Here is a 20,399-nt window from a genome sequence, read left to right as displayed (position 1 = left end):
AGAGGCCTGCTTCAGCTCTCCTCTCTCATCTGCCCCATTACCATCACACACACCTCTTGACATCTAAATAGCCCCCCTGCTTGGCATGCAGGATCTCAAACTTTTTTTTTTTTTTTTTTGGAAGGCCACTATGCTTTCACTTTTGAGTGTGTGCTTCAAAAAAGAAGTTTCAGACTTTAGACACCGGCTGGCTAGCCTCTCAGATGATCACAGCAGCTTTTTAGAAGCCGAAAATGCACAGCTGCAGTTCAGATTTAGCACATTTAGGGTGTGAGCCGCTTCGCTGTAACTCTATCTGCATTTATCACTGACGCTGATACAGACGGAGAAGATAAATGGCAGAATGTTAGGGCTGCTTTTGACTTTGTAGATTAGATAAAATGTGCAATTCTGTTTGTTTAAACCGGATATAAAAGAGATATAGGTCAACTGTAGCAGTAGCTGATCAACAAGCCACTGGAGTCCAAATTTAAAGAAAGTGACAATCCTATCATTTGTATTGTGCCACCAAAAGGTTCTCACTGCGCATGACAGCAGATTCATGCAGGGTTTTAGTGATAACACATGTGGGTTTGCCTGTTTTTATGCCGGATGGGTCTGATTCAGTGGAATTGTTCTGGAATCGTTGCTATCAGCTTACAAACATCAGTTTTAAAAAAAACCTCTCCATGCACGTGTGTGTAAGAGTGTTTGTGTGATTTCTTTATGACTACTGATCACATAAAGTACTCTGTAATATGTCAGTCAACTTTGTCACAATAAAATGAATTTCTGTAGAAGTGAATAGAGCATTTACAGGAAATGTGTGTGTGTGTGTGTGTGTGTGGGCAAGAACCGTCTCAAATTCATTAATGGCATCCAAAGAAAGCACTCGGCGTGTGCAGGTCCTTTCAGCCTATCCAGGCATCAGAGAGTCATTCCCCTCTTATACAAAGGCTTTTAATCCCACAACAATGAGCTCAACCTCCCTATTAAATGATACATATAGCAGGTGAGTCAGAGTGAAAGAGGAGATGAGAGCTTGTGACATGTTCATCCGCCCATTGTCTTGGAATTCCAGGAAAGGTGTGCGTGGGTAGAAGACCTGGAAGACTGTTGTGGAGCATTGCTGTGAGAAGTTTCTGTTGAAGGTCGTTGTTTGTGTGCTGAATGTGCATGTAAGTGCTTGTGTGTCTGGATCTGTATGTGCTCAAAGGTGTGTTTTGTTAGTAGACGATAAAACACACAAATGTTGTCCTATATATGACAGTGACCCAGTCTACCGGCATAGACTACACCCACAATACACACTGCAGTCCACTAGTGTTAATGTTAGGGCTCTGTGACGAGTGAAACTCGCTGGTAGCAACAACACACATGAGATTCTATTTGATATATTATTGTCAAGCTGTTTCTTTTGTGAAATGACGGAATCATTTTAATCCTCTAAAGCCCAAGCAGTTTCTGTTTCTGTGGGCTCATTTTTCACTCTAATATAAAGTCCTGCACTTCTGTGGAAACAGCACAACCCAGGTAAGAAAAACAAAAAAGTGAAAGTTGAATTTCTTTGATTATTTATTTTACAAAAATGGAAACACCACTAAAATGAACAAGTACACCATTGTTCCAAGTGCCCAAAGGTGTTACCAACACTGGGAAAAGTAATGATGGCTCAACATATTATAAATATTTTACTATTTACATTTTTATTTTGTTTCAGTTCTTGTCCTTATCTGCTCTGTGTCACCACAGCCTGAAGTTCAGCCCAATTTAGCTGAAAAATCACAGAATTTCTGTCACAAGATTGTTGGTCACAGCCAGCCGTTAATGGCTGCTTGGTTGATTTAGTTTTTTTACCAAATCACATTAGAGCAAACAATCCAGTTTTGGTGATTTCTTTTAAATTGAGACGTATAATAAAGTGATTCTGATTTGAAATGATAGTTCAGTATATCACATTTTTGAGCTTCGACTTGGATGGATGGATGGATGGATGGATGGATGGATGGATGGATGGATGGATGGATAGATAGATAGATAGATAGATAGATACTTTATTAATCCCAAGGGATATTCAAGTTTTTTATTGAAACAAAGTCACTCATTATTTGTTCAAAGAGCGTTAGAAAGTTGATAATCCAACTTTTTTTTTTCAGTTTTTACATGTTCTGACTGATAAATGGTGTAATTTGGGTGTTTTTTTTGCCTTTTTCTAAGAAAAAGATGATGGGTTTTAGGGTTCAGAAGGTTAAAACAGCTCTGTGGAAGTGAGAAAAACATTCATTCAATTCATTCACGCAACCCAAAGTCGATACTTGTTACATACTTGTCAGCTTGTGACTGATGAGACAAATGGAGCTGAGCAGCTGCTGGTACAGGGCATCGTATCAACACAGTTCAAAAGCATGCAGGACTGAAAAACAAACAGCTTGAACTGATGGCTTCTTTACTGTGACTTGTCCTTTACCTGTAGTAGCGGAACAGGTCAGTCATTTTAAGAAGAAGCATATGAGTTCTCTATGTTTTTTTTTTTGTGTTTTCTCTGTGTGTGACCTCATTGTACGTGAGAATAGGTGTGTGTGTGTGTGTGTGTGTTTTTTCGGGAAACTCCTCCCTTCCCTCAGTCACTGCTTCTCTTGACTGTGGACCTTCTCTTCTGAACTATAGGCCTGTACTTGTTGGCGAAGGATGGAGGGCTGGTGGTGGTGCAGGCTTGGAAAATGGTGGAGGGTAAAGGTTAGAGGTAACAGGGGTTATTCATGGCTTTCGTGTGTGTGTGTGTGTGTGTGTGTGTGTGTGTATGTGTGTGAGAGAGAGAGGACTGTTGTACGCTTGTCTGTCTGTGTTAAAGCCACTAATGAGAGCCAGAGGAGGTGGGACCCTTGGGAATGCTCCTTTAAACTGCATAGAAATGCTGTGTGTGTGTGTGTGTGTGTGTGTGTGGTTGAGCTCGTGGACAAAGATGTGTGTGTCTCCATCGTCTTGACTTGAAAAGTCTCTATCAGTTTCTGCAGCCCCCAGCTCCTCCACCTGCCTCCGGTGAGCCGTGTGCTCAACTAATCACCCAACCAGGGAATCAAAGCTGCAGCTAATGGGGGCCCGTCTGTCACTGGACTCGCCTGTCAGGGGAAGAAGTTTTCAGCATCACACAGTGGCTCCAACAAGCCCTCCGGGAAGAGAAAAGAGAAAGGGAGGGAAAATTCAAAGCACAGCAGGCAGAGGAGGAAGTCACTGTACTGCAGAGTAGATGCTGACACAGCGACATGAACAGATTCGTACACACTGAAACCGACATAGGTGTCAGTTTGATGAAAGGCAGAACGATAGGACGATAATCTGACTTATTATTCTTCCGTCATGACATAATTGGCATGACACTTACATTTATATTCAAAATATCGACTCATTTAAGATAGACTATTATGCCCCGGAGCTGTAACAGTTTGTCACTTGATTAGGCAGTCAAAAAATGTAATCGAGTTTGTAATGCTAAACACTTGATGGTTTTGTCATATGATAGTAAATTGATTATATTTGCTATCAACTGTTGGTTTGGTCAAACTATAAGGAATAATAAGAACATTAGCTCTAATAATATACACAATGTAATTCATATATATTAAAAAAACTTGCTGCACAGTGGATTGGTGGTTAGCACCGTCACCTCGCAGCTAGAAGATCCCCGGTTCACATCCGTGGCCCTAATGAGGACTAAGCGGTGTAGATAATGGATTGATTGATCGATAATAACACCTATTTTCCATTTACAGGCAATATTATGAAATAATTAGTCAAGAAAGTAATACTCGGTAGTCACAGCAGTAATTGTTGTCTGCATTTTTTCAAATGTAAGGCCTAGATGTTCGTCAGGTTGTACATTATATCCGACAAGAGCAAAGGATAATCAGCTGATGGGGATAATAAACTCTTGCATTCAGTTCTTCCTTGCTTCAAACTATACAGTGCTGTTACTTCAGTCTTTTCCTCAGGATGCAGTTCAACATGTGATGCCAGACAAAGTTCAAGTTCCATGCAGTCACTGTGTAGATTCACTTCATGCCATTTTGTGTGTTTCTTTCTAATGCAAGCTTGAAAAAGCATCAGTTATGCCTGAGATAAATGCATGTTTATAGTGGTTGATATCATTTTCCTGTGTGGTTGAAACGAAAAATGCACGTATGGGAATTTGTCATACTTTTGCATCAAAAAAAATTATTTATGTTCTATTTTTGTGGACACAAACTTAATATGCAGCTCTTTTGACAGTTAAAACATTTTTAGTTTTTTGAAAATGCAAAAATAATGCTGAATTGTCATTTATCAATCTAAATATCTCTATCTCTTCTGTGTTTTTTTCTCCCGCACTTTTCTGACCCACTATCTTGACTCCTGAAAATCAAATTGTAAAACTTCAAAACTGTTTGGATTTAAATTGCAGATGACATGTTCTGCAGTGACAGTGGGAACTGTGTAACCTTTACGGTGTGTAACTTGTTATCCAGTTACACTTACTGGTTCCCTGCAGGCTTCCATCTCTCTACATCCTGGTTGGGAATTCCAGTTTGCCGGCTCCGGCTGAGGTCGGGGGGGGGGGCGTGTCCGGGAACCAATTTGAACCGTGTCTAAATGAACAGACACAAATTTGGCTTCACATCATTGAGAAGCCTTGAATCATATTAGATATATCAGCCAGATTTTCTTACAAATATTAACACAGAATAAAGTGCCGTCTCTCGATTATAAGGCAGGTTTGCACATTTGGATGCCCTTGAAAGAATCTCCAGTGTTTGCACTATGCGTGACCACCAGATTGCCCTCTTACACTTCCTGACTGGAACATTTGACCCTTGACCTGTGCCAAAATTTGTTGTGGCGTGTTGACATGTGAGCCAAGTCTCAACCAGCTTGTTCTCTTTAGCTCTTTTTCTCACCTCTGTCTTGCTGGGGCCCACCGGGGCAGACAGTGTGACAGCCCAGTGTCCACTTTCAAAGGCTTGCTTCCTCGTGTTGTTTCTCGGGGTTAGATGGACCGTGGGGGTCTGGGAGGCATCCATGTGGAACCCAGGGTCCATCCACATTCCCACAAGATGCAGCAGGAGGTTCTTTTGACTTTATTAGTGCTTCTCACACCTCCGTCTTTAGTGTCAGTGAGGGTCATGAGGAGGAACGTGGAGTATGGATTCCACTGGAGTTGCACCACTGAGAGATTTTTATATTTTCAGATTTGTTTTTCAGAATTTATGACATTCCAAAGTTTGCATCCATTGTATATTCTTATATTTTCTTGAGGATTTGCTTTGCATGAGTTAGCAATTTATTTATCTGAGGGTTAGTCTTGTTATGAATATGAAACAGAAGAGCCTCATCTGTATGTCCACGCTTTACAGACGATGAAAGAGGTGCTTAGTGATAATGGATGAGAGGCCCATCCATCAATGTGGTCTCTACACACACACACACACACACACACACACACACACACACACACACACACACACACACACCGTTCATCCGAGCCATTTCAAACTTGGTGTGTGAGTCGTTGGGACCTTGAGGAAGTGTAGTGTTGACTAAATAAATGTAGGTAACAGAAAACTTTGTTTTTATTTACATGGTGGAAGAAACTGGCCCAAAGGCAAAGTGAAACTAAGTGCTAAAAGAAAGGCAACTGCACTCGCTTGACTTTCTATTTCAGTTCTGAAAAAGCCTTTAAGATAAGAAATGAAACTTCTTCCTCCTCTTTTAGATCTTTGGCAATACACTGTGTTTCAATGAGAGATTTTCCATCAGGAAAAGAGAGAGCAGGAAAACATAACTTGTAGCAGCTCATTACTCTGACTTGAGAAATAAACTTTGAATGTAATGAAGCAAACAATGTTTGTGATCGAATCTAAAGTTTGTGTGTTTTCTTCATGATCTGCACTCATATGAGCATGTAGAAAAATGGTAATTATTTATTAAAAGCTCCTATTATTTCTTCTATAGATATCTGCTGAAAAGATAAGAGAGAAAAAGAAATATAGATAAATCATGGCAATATTTGATGACAATAAATGTAGTTAACCATTCATTTTTTAAAGAAAGGAGCAGGGAATAATAGCAGCGCTGTAGTTAGTTTGAGTTGTACAGAAACTGTTGATTTACAGATTTGTTTCCTTCAAATAACATTTTTTTCCCTTCCTTATCCTTTATTTAGCCTGAAGGTCCCTTTGAGATACCAGATCTCTTCTTCTTTCAGGGAATTCCGGTTGTGAAAGCAGCACAAGCAGACTCCCATATAAACATTTTTACATGTTTGAACACGTACAATACACAAAAGACAACAACACAGGGGAAATGGTGAATGAAGAGACACAACAACTGAACCCACCTCCAGTCAGAGATTATGTAAAACAGCAGCATGTTTCCTTCAGGGCAGTATCTTAAAGACATTTGAAGATGTTTTAAGAAGGATGTGTTTTAAAAGTAATGATATTTTACTCCTTTTTCAATGCCCAGACTGCACAGAAACTGAAAGCAGTTTTCGCAAACCGTGAGTGCATCTTTAGAAACCAATTAGTCTTGTATCTAGAGCTGTTGTTGGTGAAATGATGGGATAAATGGCTGGAGATATAAATAGTATAACTTACTGTCAGTCAGTCAGTGGTCCACTTCAGTCCACTTCAGCCAGATATTTGTTGGTAATGTTTTTTCTCACTATTTTTATTTCATAAATTTAACTACAAAAAAAGACATTGTTGCATGTGCAGCTAGAATTTCAGCATAAAAAGTCAAGGACAGACTCCTGATAAATTAGTGATTGATAGATAGATAACAATTAGTTTAGTTTTTTAATGACCAATATGCCATTTAATTTCTTGACTCAATGATTATTGACTTGGCCCAAAAGATATCAGAAAATGGTTTGTTTAAATACTTTAAACAAAAGTCATGTATGAGAAATAAGCTTATAGTCATTTTTCATGTTTTCCAGGTAAACATTTTACTATTATAGAAGACTAAGAAAAACAGGGAAACGGTCTATTTTTGGCCTTTTGGCTTCAACCTGTCCAACTTATTTGACTTTTTTTCTTGAGTTAAATTAAACTGATTATTCAGTGTCTGCTCTTCTCCTTGTATTTTCTGACTAGTGCCAAATTGCACAGTCTTCATAAGAAATGAATCACAGTTTTATTGCAGTTCTTGATATTCCAGTGGACCAGCTGCTACCAGAAATGAGAATAAGATTAGACTCTCATGTTCCAACATTCTCCTTGTCAAATAACAAATATTTTCCCTCTTTCTGTGTGTATTTCTGTCAGAATGCCAGTCGTCGGTCGCCCTGAAGGTTCTGACGTCCCGCTGTCAGGGAAAGAAAAGCTGTCTGGTCCGAGCCTCCAGCAGAGACTTTGGAGATCCGTGTTATGCAGGCACCAGGAAGTACCTCAGTGTCATCTACACCTGTGGTGAGTCCAACACGCCTTTTGCTTTTCTGCCACCAGGGGGGGATGTTCGCTAACTGATCAGCTGCTCTCCTGGCTTGGATGTTGTGCATTCTAAAACATATTATCATCCTTACAATCAAAGGTGATGATGATGATGGTGCTACTGGATCCTCACTGTCTGTAAAGAGCTTTAAATTTGGCTAATTTGACAACTTTTCACACTGTTATTACTTCTGAAGAAATGCAGTGTGTTTTTTGTTTAGTGAAAAAGAAGGTAGGGTAGATATTTAAGAAAATAAAAGCGTCTACCCCCAAATTTGAATCAAGAAAAACACATTTCTATCTTTTGTTTTGATTTTATGTCTGTGCGGATGAGCAAGAGGGATAGGCTTCCTCTTTTTATCTATGCACCACCCCTGGGCTAATCCTGACCTGTCAAGGTTGTAATTCATTAACTACACACTTGAAGACATGTTCAAACGTACACATGCATGTCATCCAGAACAGGAACTGATCAATCAGCACCGTCGCCCTGGAGCCTCTGAATCCCACCAAAATCACCGACCCACAGACCCAAAACCAGACTGGGCCTGCTGTTAGACTTGGCATTTCAGTGATATTTTTGAGCTCTGATTTTCAGGAATGTATTTTATGAGATTTAGTCGGTTCCCTCCGGGCCTGAAATCACTGTTTTGCCCCTGTAAATTTATCTGTGTGCGGATTCTATTTTCTGCCGTCTCTCTGTAGCTCTTTTATTCTCGATTAATCTGTATCCTGATGCTCAAATCAGAGTTTATGGCTTGTTTAGCGTCCACTTTTTAAGATTCTCCAAATGCTTCCTGAGGCATTCGTCTCCAAATACTCTTCGATTGTCAGACCAAGAATCGTTAATCTCATCAACAAGCGGCCTTTGCAGTCCGGAACACAGCGACCGTTCAGCTGTGTTTATGGAGTCTCCGTCTGACCTGCCTTATCTGCCGCTGATAACACAACCTACTGTCTGAGCGGCTCTGAGTCGGGTTGGTAAATTCTGCGAGTGTTTGTTGAACCCGAGAGACGGAGGAGAGAGGATGTGGGATGGTAACACGTAGAGCAGGGGGGTGAATTCAGGGCTGCGGTGGGAGTTGAGAGGGGTTGAACGTGAGTAAATCAGTGGAGCTGCTGTAGACATGAAGTCACTGGTTGCTCCAGGCTCCGGCAAAGTGGTAATTTTGGGGGATCCTCTTTCATTGGTGGTTGAGTGTGTAGTAGAATTGACCCCATTTATGTCGGAGTAGGAGATGGAGGATGTCTGTCTGCTCATGATTGGTGGGTATTTATGTGCATGTATGTGCGTGGTGGTCTGTACAGTGTTTTCCTACAGCTTCTTACTGACTGTACGGGATTTCAAAAAAATACCATTTTTGTGCACTAATTTATATCTGAGTGTTTCAGATCAAGAATTTTCATGAAATTCATTTTTCTTTGCTTTTAAACCTACAAAGTGAAGCATGTTGATGTGTATATATATGCCACCCTGCCCTATGGAGCCCCACTGTAAACCTTTACTGCCCTGTAATGACTTGTGTGCTATTTTAGAGGCTTTTGCAGGCTGCCTGAAAAAGAATAACTGAGGAAGCCGTGTTTTATGAGTGTATAGGTTTTGCAGGAATATGCGTATAAGTCGGTGTTTGGGTCGTGAGTTGCAGGTTGGTTATCGGCCTCAGCTTGCCTGTGATTTATAAAGTCATCAGCCCTCTGAAGCTCCAGCGTCTTTCCTCACACAGCCTGAAGGGGTGGACTCGGTCCTTAGGAATAACACAGCAGCTAATGGCCTGGAACCTGCCATCAGTCTCCCAGCAGATCACACACAGTCGGCACACTGTCAGGCTTCATTTGCATCCCCCAAAGGAGGAAATCCCCTCTGGTTTGTTTGTCAAAAAAATGCTTCTGCAGAGTGAGTGCAGCTTTTACTATTTCCCATTTGAATGTTTTAACAAGACAAACTGTAAGATACATTTATAGTTCTGGATTCATTGGGGATATTTACCTTCGCTGCAGCTGCTGTAGATTGACGAATGACTCTGCTTGGGGCACTTTCTTCAGAAAGCGAGGTTCCGATATGACTCTTTTTGAAGTTTTCTTTCTTGTTATGCTTTGTTGCTTATGTAATTAAAGGTTGACCTGTGCCTTCTTGAAGATGTCGAAATGCAAATGCCCTGCAATGCCCTGCCTCTTTGCAACATTTTTCTATCTGTATACTCGACGGAAAAATTGAGTTTCCGCTCATTTTGCATGAAGAAGCATCGGATAATGTTTTATGCATGATGTGAGGCTGTGTTTTGGGTCATGTGTTGGTGTTTTTGTTGTAGAAAGACTTGTATTTATACATCAACCAGTCCTCTTGAGGTGTATTCTGCAGCTTCACAACATCGTTCATCATATTTGCCAACATTCATAAAATGAAGCAGCCTGAAGGCCTCCTGCTGTCTTTGCATTATAAAACACAGTGATACCTTTATACTCAATTTAACACAATATGATTTATCTATGCTAATCAGATCATATCCAGAGGAATCGTTTTCTCCTTCCTGTGTCAGTCCCAGATTCAGGCCTTGCTTCCCAGAACACAGTTCCTTTCCTCCCCTGAGGGGCATTAAAGCTTCAGACTTTATATCAAGACGAGGAGGCCTCTCTCCTAAACGTCCCTCCAAGGTTTTCCCTCAGCAGTGCTCACTGTGGTGTAATGGATCACTCTGAACAAGCCTCCTTTGAACCACGCAGCACAGACTTCAGGGGGATAAAGGGTTATGGAAGGCCTAATGAACAGGTCTAATTGCTGAGCAGGAAATTGATTAATTGTGGCATTTAGCTGGTTAACATGAGATCTAGGGGTCGGAGCAAGGAGGTGAAACACACCACTGAGGCATTTCCAATCTTGAGGTTGAAACCTCGGAATGGAAATAGGATCCCTGAAAACCCCTAATGAAAGTATAATGAGTCCATTAATATCCTATATGTGTTTTCAGATACAGAACTAGTACCGCGACTCCGGCTTTTGGACCAGACATAGAGAAGTTTTGCCACATAACTGCTGAACTGAGTTTCCAGTTAGCAGACTGGCGAAAAATTGACTATAAATCAAATACAAAGATTGTCTTGACAAAACAATCTGACCTCATGGTTTAGTGGTTGCTGTGGACGTTTCAATCATATCACATAATCTTTGTCTGCAGATTTGTAGAATTTGCCCAGATGTTTTGGAAATGTGGATGTTTAAATTCTGATTATTATACGTGCATTTGAAGGACTTTCCATTCATATCAAGTTTATCTTTACAAAAGCAAATATGCAAAACAGATGTGTGATTTTGATTTTGCATGATTTTTTGCACAACTTGCCAAAATTCTAACCGCCGTGTTTGGTGTATTTGGAAACTTTGGGGTTTTTAACTAGAATTCAGGACACATTTTCACTGTTTTTGCCTTTTCAGGATACAGTATGTTTCTAACATTGGATTCAAAATCAGTCCAGGAGGATTGAAGTTGCTTCCAATAGTGTGTTGTATTGTACATTTGTGGTCTTCTTGGTGTATTTCTTCCCACTTTCACAGCTAAACAGACAAGTGTAGGCAGCACAAAATCCCCTATTAAAGCACATTTGGATATTATGTATAGCATTGTTCAGTTTTAGGCACTTTAGATGCTTAGATTCATATCCATCATGCTGTACTATAGCAACAGAAGCAGCTTAAATCCACAAAACACTACACATTGCTGTTGATTTCCATTTATTTGAATGTTTAATTCACGTAATTAAGCAATGAGTAAAAAATATTTACAGCACCATGTTTAGAAGCATTCTCTCTTTGCTTTTCATGTTTGAAACATTAGTAAGAATTATTTTATTATACAAATTATATGCAAAGAACGATAAAATTAACATTCACACACTACAGGGATTGTCAAAAGCAACAAAGAAACTTAACAGAAGACAAAGTTTGTCTAAGAGAAGGTCATAAAATTAACTTCTCCCCTCATGTTTTTGCAGGTTGTTGTATAATCTTTGCTTTATCTTCTGTCTGTAGCGCATGAAATTGAGTGTGATGTGTGGATAGGGACTGACGGACGTGTGGTCACTGGAGTGCACTGCTGGTGTTTTTAATGGACACAGTATGAGTAGTGGGGGATGTGGCTGGCTACGCTTAGCTCAGTGGGGGCTGATTTAGATGCAACAGGGGAAACGTAGGGGAAGATAAAGATGTAATTCAGAAGTTTGAGGGTTTGAATCGTCCCAATCGGTTATGCAGACACACAGACGTGCACATGCACGGCACATGCATGTGACCGCTGCAAGCTACTCGGTCCTACACGCACATTCATGTCATGTCAGCAGAGGAGACTGTGGGGAAGATGTTTATCTTGGCTGCTTGTGTGGAGCTGCAGTCCAGCCAGGCAGCCAGTAGCTACTGCTGGGCCTCATCAACCCCCTTACAGCTTATTCTATAGAGTCAGGAGCAGCAGTTAGCTGGTGTCAAACATACGGCCCGCAGGCCAAAGCTGGCCCGCAAGATGGTCCATTTCGACCTGCGGGACTGTGACTTTGCAAAGGGTAGAAATTAGAGAGAAGACATTAACTGTAAATTTGTAAAACTGTAAGTTTTAAGTAATTTCTAGATCTTGACAAGTTGTTTTGATCATAAGGTAAAATGCTAGACTGTTCAGTTCCAGATATCTGTGAATGTTTTGTGCCTTTGTAGACACACTGTGATCTGGCAGTTGCAATGCACGTGTAAATGATGAACTGAGGCATAATACTGTTGAAACTGAACTGACTTTTCTTAAGAAATGTCAGGGTGATCATAATGTTTTGTAAAAAGATAATTCATTAAATGTGAACATTTTCAGAACGTACATTGTTGAAGTAAAACAGAGGGAAAAAGTTGAAGTTGTTATGGGTTATTATGCTCTGATTTTTCTGGAGATCAAATTGGGCTGTGTGGCCCCTGAACTAAAGTGAGTTTGACACCCCTGGTTTAATGACTGACTGTGCTTTACTGACTAAATATGATCCATCTGAATGTGCTGATCAAGGAGTTTTTATTTTTTATAACGACAATTATCCTCAATTTTACAGATGTCTGCTTTTCTGTTTGTCGTTTTTTCACTTCAAAATGCGATCTTGTATTTGTACCGACATCATTTTCCATGCTTTGGTGTAGTGAGTGTGAGTTTGTCTGTGTAGATTCTCAGTCATCCACGTCATGGTAATCCCAAGAGCTTCAGTAAAAATCAACCAGCGTTCTCTTTAAGGTTTTTGAAGATGTTTCACCTCTGATCCAAGAGGTTTCTTCAGTGCTGAAATGAACTGCAGGCAGTGTTTGCACAGAGCAGAGAGAAAACAAACAGACTTGATGAATGAATAAACGTGGTTCAAAAACAGCATACAAAGGAGCAAGTTGTTGGAAGATACATTCAGCATGGTGAAATGTGTTTGTAGAGTTCATGTGCACAACAGTGTGGAAAACAGCTGGTTTGTAGAGGTTGTAAAATTTAATTATTTAAGTATCTATAGTACACAGAGACATGACTTTTTCCTCCATTGGTATCATTAGTGGGAGACAATGATAACCTTGATGAGTTTTTTAGTTTTGTAAAATAAAAATTCAGTTAACTTCTAATTTAGTTTTTTCTTTTCTATTCTTTTTTATGGTTTGTAGCATTCTAACTGTGTCATACTGCAAACATCTGGAACTGAGGAAGAGCTAAAGAGTCCTCTTTGATAAGGAACATGAAACATCTTCACAAACCTCAAAGAGAAATCCATTTGATTGTTGTCACAGTTCCTGGAATATGCCTGTGTGCATTTGCAGGAGAGTGATGATAATCAGTAAAGCATGATACCATGAATCATTACTCTTTCCATTTCCATTCAGAAAACTTTAATTGGAGCCCAAAATTACCTTTCTGCCTCAAAAACTCTACTAGTTACAAATTTCATTTTTTTCCCTCACATCAAAGAAATCAGTCAGCAGTTAAAATATCCAAACTAATTTCTGTATTTCTTAGAAGCATTTTATGGCCTTGATTTGATTATTTTCAGTGCTGCTTGATTTTATTGTGCGTGACTGAGTGCCAGTTGCTGATTTCGTTCTCAGTTTGTGTTCAGGAAACGTGCATTCATTTGACGCGACACGTGACGGGCTGCAGAATGTGTTAATGTTCTACTTTAACAGCTAAACGAAACAAAGACCTCCTTGACTTTGTCTTCACCTGGGTGGGTGTAGTTTACTGCAACCAGCCAAGTAGAATTGTACAAAGTGGAGCTCCTTCAATCCGAGGACACACAGACCTGATTTAACCCCTCAAATACTCCAGTGGTAACGTCAGTGCATTAAAGCGCTCTTGCAGTATGTGACCGACCCCACCCACTATTGGGGCTTTTATTAAGGCAAAGCAAACCAAGAATCTGGAAGAGATGCTTTTAAAAACAACAGTCTTTGACCCGACTCTGATCTGTGGAGTGTCTGGGTTTAGTGAAGTGGCCCTTCTGACTGCTCCTCAGCCTCGTAACACAAACCTGACTCTGCAGAAACCTTGTGATAACAGCTGGCACTCTCAGGAACTCTGCTGCGAGAAAACACAAAGCACGTGACCTGGGCTGACCTGCGTGGGTTTGTTGCCTTAATAGTGCTTGTTGCGGGTTCAGCCGATGGCCATAAAAGGCCTTGAATTTAACCGCTTTTAACATCATCTTCGCTGTCCTTTTAACACTCGTCTCCACTGATGTGCTCGCTAATGTGAAAGTCATCTCTGGAGGAGGTTGAGTGGGAAGTTGCTGACACTAGGAGTTGTGGGTTTCATGTTTTGCCAATATTTTCAGTCAGCTGATGTCTGGCCCTGCACCACGTCTCATCGACTTCCACCATCTGGGATCTGCACACAGGCAACATGTACCATAAACACACACACGCATGGATAGAAACAGGTTAAATCGCACCCTAATTTGGTAGTTTTCCTCTCCTTTGAACACATCTATGTGTGGTGTGATCATAAGTTGCAAATCTGGTTAAATACCAAGTCAGTGTGGTCACCGGCCCACAAGGAAAGTCTCTTAAGAACTTTAATCAGATTAAAATGAATCGTGAACAAAGTGAATATGAAACAAAGGTGTTATAGCTTCTCTGACACTGTTAACCCGCTTCTCAGTATGTAATCTAGCTTTCTCGCGAAGCATTATTACCGTTTTCTGTCTGTTTTCTACATAGTTTCCTTGACTGTTCTCCTTTTTCATGTTTCTGCCTCCCTCACAACCTGTAAACTTCCATCTTTGATCGAATGTCTCCTTTTTATTTTCTTCCTGTCTGCATTCTGTCAATAGAGGCTTTTGTTTAGAGTTGGAGGTTGACGAGTTTGTGTCCCCGACTGTGAAGAAATATGGATTTTGACTGTGGGAATGGCTGGTTTACGCAGACACCCTATTCAGTGTGCAGTTGAGCAATCGACTGAGCCGCCACGAGCCGTTCTGCCCAGAAAATGACACTTCTGTTACTGAAGTTGCACAATGTGTTCAAAGGAAAAGTCAACTGCTACTTAAACTTTAGAGGCTTCAGTTTCTCTAATCCAAGATAAATAGAAGAAAACCAGAGTGAAAAAACAAACTACATTATTTTAATTAAAAGCAAGACCAGTAAAGTAAAACGTAAATAAGCAGGAGCCATTACAGTTTCTGATGTGGTGGTTATGAAGTGTTTAGATATGAAAAATGTAGCCAGTCTGTCAGGCGAAACACACAAGTTAAACTAAATAGCTGATTGTCAGTGCGCCACAATTACAGCAAAGAGGTTTGTTTAACTCCTTGGTTTTCAATAACTTTGCCTGTTGGTGTAAAAAAAACATCTTTTATGACGCAAAGCCTTATATCTGATCATAATTAGATCAGCATGACCCTCTGAACCCCAAAACCCACCAGTACATCGCCAGCATTATACCATTTATCAGAACCTCAAATTGTAAAAAAACGGAAAATACTAGTCTCGACTTTCAAATTTCCAACGGCCCTTGAACTGTACATTTGCATGTGGTGTTCTGTCAGGAAACTTAAAATCTACACTTTCAATTGTGAAATTGTGAATTTTGTTATTGACTTGTGACAAAAAATTATGAGATTTTTCGGCTGCACTGCAGGCAGTGTCTTCACAGTGCAGAGAGGAGACTACAAGAGAGACGGAGAGGATAATAAAACATCTTTGATAAATAAAATAAAACCAGCATGACTCAAAAACAGTATACAGAGGAGCAAGTTGTCAGCAAAATGTTGGACGATACATTCAGCGCAGTGAAATATCTTTCTAGAGTCGATGTGCAGAGTAGTGTGGAAAACAGCTGGTTTGTAGAGGTTGTAAAAAGTCGAATTAGTTAAATATCTATGGTATGTGGAGCCCCTCTTAATCTCCAGTACTTGCAATTCCTTTGGGGAAAATGTTATACATGATGATTACAATTTTTACAGTTTTGGAAAATAAGAGAAGAAAATGGCCAGAAAACACTTGGAGTTCTGAGGGTTAATCAACTAGTTGTTTCTTCAGTCAGCCTGCTGTCTAGTCCAGAAGTGCAGAGTGTGTTATAGAATAGATGATAATAATCTTTACATCATATCTTCCAGTCCTCTAAAGGCAGCAGAAATGAGCCAACAGTGAATAAAAATGTGACCTTAGCCAGAAAAATGCCCAGAAACTGCTTCAAAGTTCAGTACTTTCTCTTTCCCCTAAACTAGGTTCTGCAGAGTTTGGCTTGTATTGAGGTACCAAAAATCCCATTATATTAAAACTGAAAGAGATAAAAGTAGCAAAGCAGAAACTGGACTGTGAGCCAGCCTGATGTGTTGATTCCACTGTAACAGTTTGCTTAGTAAACATGGTGGGAAGGAGCAGCAGAGATACAGACTGATAACACTGGTGGCGTGATAAGCGTGACAGGATGAGGTCCAAGTGCTCACTGTGTATGATTGATTCAATTATGACCTTTGAGGCATTTAGCACGCTAATCAGCACGCTCATCAGCTGTTGGCAAATATCAAAATATGGATCATCTTATAACCAAAACACAATTTAAGCCCATGCAGTGACAATACTGAACGGTTAGTGGTACGTTCCAGTGGTATAATCAATTAGGATCACAGGAAATTATGTACTTTTAATTCCACTACATGGATTTGACAAATATAGTTACTATTTACTCAAACAGGATTTGCATTTGAAACATACAGTAGCATTAGCTCACGGAGTATGATGCATATATGTATATAGTAAAGATGACATGAGCTACAAGACCAACTACGAGTTAAAATTTACAAGTACAACTCTCATGTTTTGTGTTTTTTTGTGTTAATTCCACCACAGGAGATATGTAATGTTACCTATAATTAGTTAAATAGCCCACATATATCAGTATCAGTTGATATCAGAATCAGAAATTGAGAGTTGAACAATATCTGCATATCGGTTATAGGCAAAAAAGCCAGTATCAGACATCCCTACCAAATACCACACGTGATGAGTTCAAAATCAGTCGATTGCTTCGGTTTTTACATTTTCTGACTCCAATAAATGATGTTCTTTGAACAGTTTTTTAAAGATGACATTTCTTTCAAACCTACCGGCAGGTTTTGGGGATCAGAGGGTTAAATTCTTGAATAATAGGGTAAGAATTTTTACATTATATATGTAGTAATCACTAAATTTTCTTTCTAATACCTACAGTCTGTTCTGTTTTGCAGAAATGCTAATTTTTTTTTAGATTTCTGTCCTGCTTTTCTACCCCGATTTGTCTTCGCTGCAGAATGACTCATGACTTTGTAGATAATCAGTTTCTGTCTTTCCTCCTGTTTGTCACTCAATACTAACTGCTCTGTCTTATACCTGTCCTCTCTGTGACACTTTTACTGAGGCCACAGGTCACATTAACAACAGTGTCTGCTGGAACTGGTGACTAAGGGCCTCTCTGATGGCCATTTTGGGGTCCGTCGCTGCTGCTGGTGAAAGCCACCCACGTCCCTGTAGCTGTTCCAGCCCCCAGCATAGGAAGCTGTTTCCAGAGTGGAGGAATGTTCTGCATTTAGCTTTGGGCTGTTTGTCTTCTTTAGAAATGTGGAATAATGGGAGCATGCAGTCAAGTTAACATTCATACAGTCACATGTTTACATGGGCATAAAAACAAATATATCACACAGTACTTACACAAGCTGAATGCACAAACAGTGCACACACTAACACACAAACATCTCCCCCCCGACCTGTGGTTTGTGCTTGGCCTGTTTTCCCAAATGAGCAACTGCTTCTTTGTTGGGCTGGAAACTGCAAAATAAGCAAAGCTCTGGACGAGAACTCGCTGCCAACTTTGTCAGCTTCACAAACTCGTAAACTGTGCATACTTGTTGTACTTCGTGTCACTGCGTGCTCACGGCAAAAACTCTACTCTCTGCTTCTTCTGTGCGATCCTCGTTCTTGTTTTCATTTGTATGTAGAGTGTGTTAGATTGGTTTGGAGTGGGGGGCAGACTAATGCTTTCCAGTCTGTGGCTGGTTTCAGTTTTCCTCCTGCGGTGGACGAGGACAGAGGAGAGGGAGATTATGAGAGCAGAACTTGTGAGGCAGTCTGGGGGGTGGGAGTCACACAGAGAAATTCCCAGGACATCTTAAGCTGGGATTGTAGCTCTGAGAAGATACATGAAAACGTCTCTGTGGGCCTGGGGTCTTAAGTGTAACCAAGGTTTGCTAAGATGTGTCCATCTAAAACCTTTAGAAGTTCCCTCCTTTCTAAACAATGCTATTTATAAGTCATAAAAGCATAATGAAGAAGACATTTTTTTATTTTATTTGGAGAGAATATTGACTTATAGCATAATAAATGGTTTTAAATTTGCATATTTGCATTTATGGATATGGTATTTTGCAAATAGCATTGTTGAATTCAAGATACCATGTTGAGTTTTTGACCAGTAACTGAACTGTGCAGTCAGTTTGTGCACATGAAGACACATAATACATATTCATTCTAATGTTTTTATTTATTTATTTATTTATTACTGTTCATTAACAATGAAACTGTTGAAGGATTAAGAAGGAAATGCATTCAATGGGTCAATATGTAAGTGCGGGACTTTTTGTAACATAATTGACAGGTATCATAGTGGACATTTTTTGTTGTTTACAGGCCTAAAATCAACATGGCCGCCTATAACCAAACACTACATGGCATATATTATATGTACAATTGAGTAAAACTGAAATTGAAAGTTATTTCTAAAGATATTGTAGTAAACCTGTTAACATGCCATAAATCCACACTTGACTCACACACTACTTTATATTAAATAACTCAGAAAGCCTTGGAGTCTGGCCAGTCTTTTCTTCAGGAGGAAATGACATCATGTGGAGCAGGTCATGTGATCTGGAATTAACACACTTCCTTGAGAGGTGTTTCTGTAATGGGGAACTTAGTTGAAAATGATTTCTGGGACACAGATACAATTTGTTATTTTCCATATAAAATGTGATATATTGCCAAAAAAGAAACATCTGTCATGATTATTTCAACTTAATAAAAAGAACACAATCAAAACAATTTTTGAATAAGCTGATTTTATTATTGTTTAGCTAATTAGAAGGTGGTTGTTATTAAATTGGGACAGTTATTTACTTGACATTTTAGTGATATCCAATCTTTTTTTTATTTTTATTAATAAGTTATTGTCTCCATAATAAATATTTATGGAATTTGTAAAAACATGATCATAATGAACATGAAAAAGCATTTTATTTTTTACGTTTAATAAAACTGTATGCAAAATATATCCCATGGACTTCAAACGTCCCTCAATTATATATTGACCGTAACACAGTTTTAGCCCTCAACGATGTGCATCATGCCTGAAATGAATGCAAAAGGATCATTTTAATGATAAAAGATTCATTTCGCTAAAGCTTAACCCCCTGAACCCTACAACCTAATAGCTGGTTTGAAACACGTTATATTTTTAAAAATCTGCAAAATCACATCATTTATCAGACCCAGAAATAGAAAGAATTTTCAGCTTTCCCCTGGTCTTTGAACTAATCATCTGTGATGTGAAGCTTAAAATTTCATCAAAACCGCTTTATTCTACAACTCTCATTTTAGAAATATGCCAAAACTGTACTGTTTACACAACCCAGATTCCCCCAAAATGAATTCCATGCCCAGTGTAAACTAGCAATCGCATGACAGAAATTCAGGGACCTGAACTGCAGGATGTGTTTACAGAGAGCAGTTATGAGACAAGTCTATAAACAAACTAAAACTGTAAGAATATCTGTGGTATATGGACTCACCATGTTTTTTTTCCTTGTATTGTTAACATCTGTGGGCACTTACAAAAATGTTGTTTCAGGTTATTTCAATTTTTGTTAAAAAAAAATAAAAAATAAAAAAATGATAATTGGAGAAATTATTTTTTCCATTCCCTGCACAAAATGCATTTTTAAGTTCTCGCTGATTCTAGCAATAGTTGTGTTGTTTCCATAGAGATGCAGAACTTTATATTACAGTGAAGAAACTGCTTGGGACTGAGAGAGTTAAAAGCATATTTACACAAAGCATCACTTTTAGAACAGTAAACAGGCTATGAAATCTTCAGTATTTGAAGCATTCAAGTTCATCACTGCAAAAAATTCCTGACTGCACTTAAAACAAATATTGTCCACAACTTTTGAATCATTTTAGTTTGTTGAGAGAAAAAAAAAATACAGAATTTTTTTATTTGCAAAAAGACTTGTAGCCATTGCTGTGCTGTTTCCATAGAGGTGCAGGATGTTTATTGCAGTGAAAAATGAACCCACAGTGAGGAAAAATGTGACAGGTGCAAAAACCAAAAAAATGCTTCAGGTTCACAGGGTCAGTATAATTTATGTTATTATGCCTATTTTCATTAAAATTGAGGGAAACAAAAACATAACTTGCAGTCATATTTGAAAAGTATA

The 20,399-nt window shown here is 39.3% G+C and overlaps 1 protein-coding gene across 1 annotated transcript in view; it reads left to right on the top strand.

Moving 5' to 3' along the window:
- LOC111585463 (protein eva-1 homolog A) overlaps window positions 1-20,399 on the top strand; it is an 83,446-nt gene that overhangs the window by 29,169 nt on the left and 33,878 nt on the right. Inside the window, exon 5 of the mRNA XM_023294964.3 lies at window positions 7,281-7,424. Coding sequence (XP_023150732.2) covers window positions 7,281-7,424 — 144 coding nt within the window. The remainder of the gene's footprint in view (window positions 1-7,280; window positions 7,425-20,399) is intronic.

The sequence above is a fragment of the Amphiprion ocellaris genome, chromosome 12, assembly GCF_022539595.1.
Source record: "Amphiprion ocellaris isolate individual 3 ecotype Okinawa chromosome 12, ASM2253959v1, whole genome shotgun sequence".
Lineage (NCBI taxonomy): Eukaryota > Metazoa > Chordata > Actinopteri > Pomacentridae > Amphiprion > Amphiprion ocellaris.
This window is presented reverse-complemented; position numbering and strand designations above follow the sequence as displayed.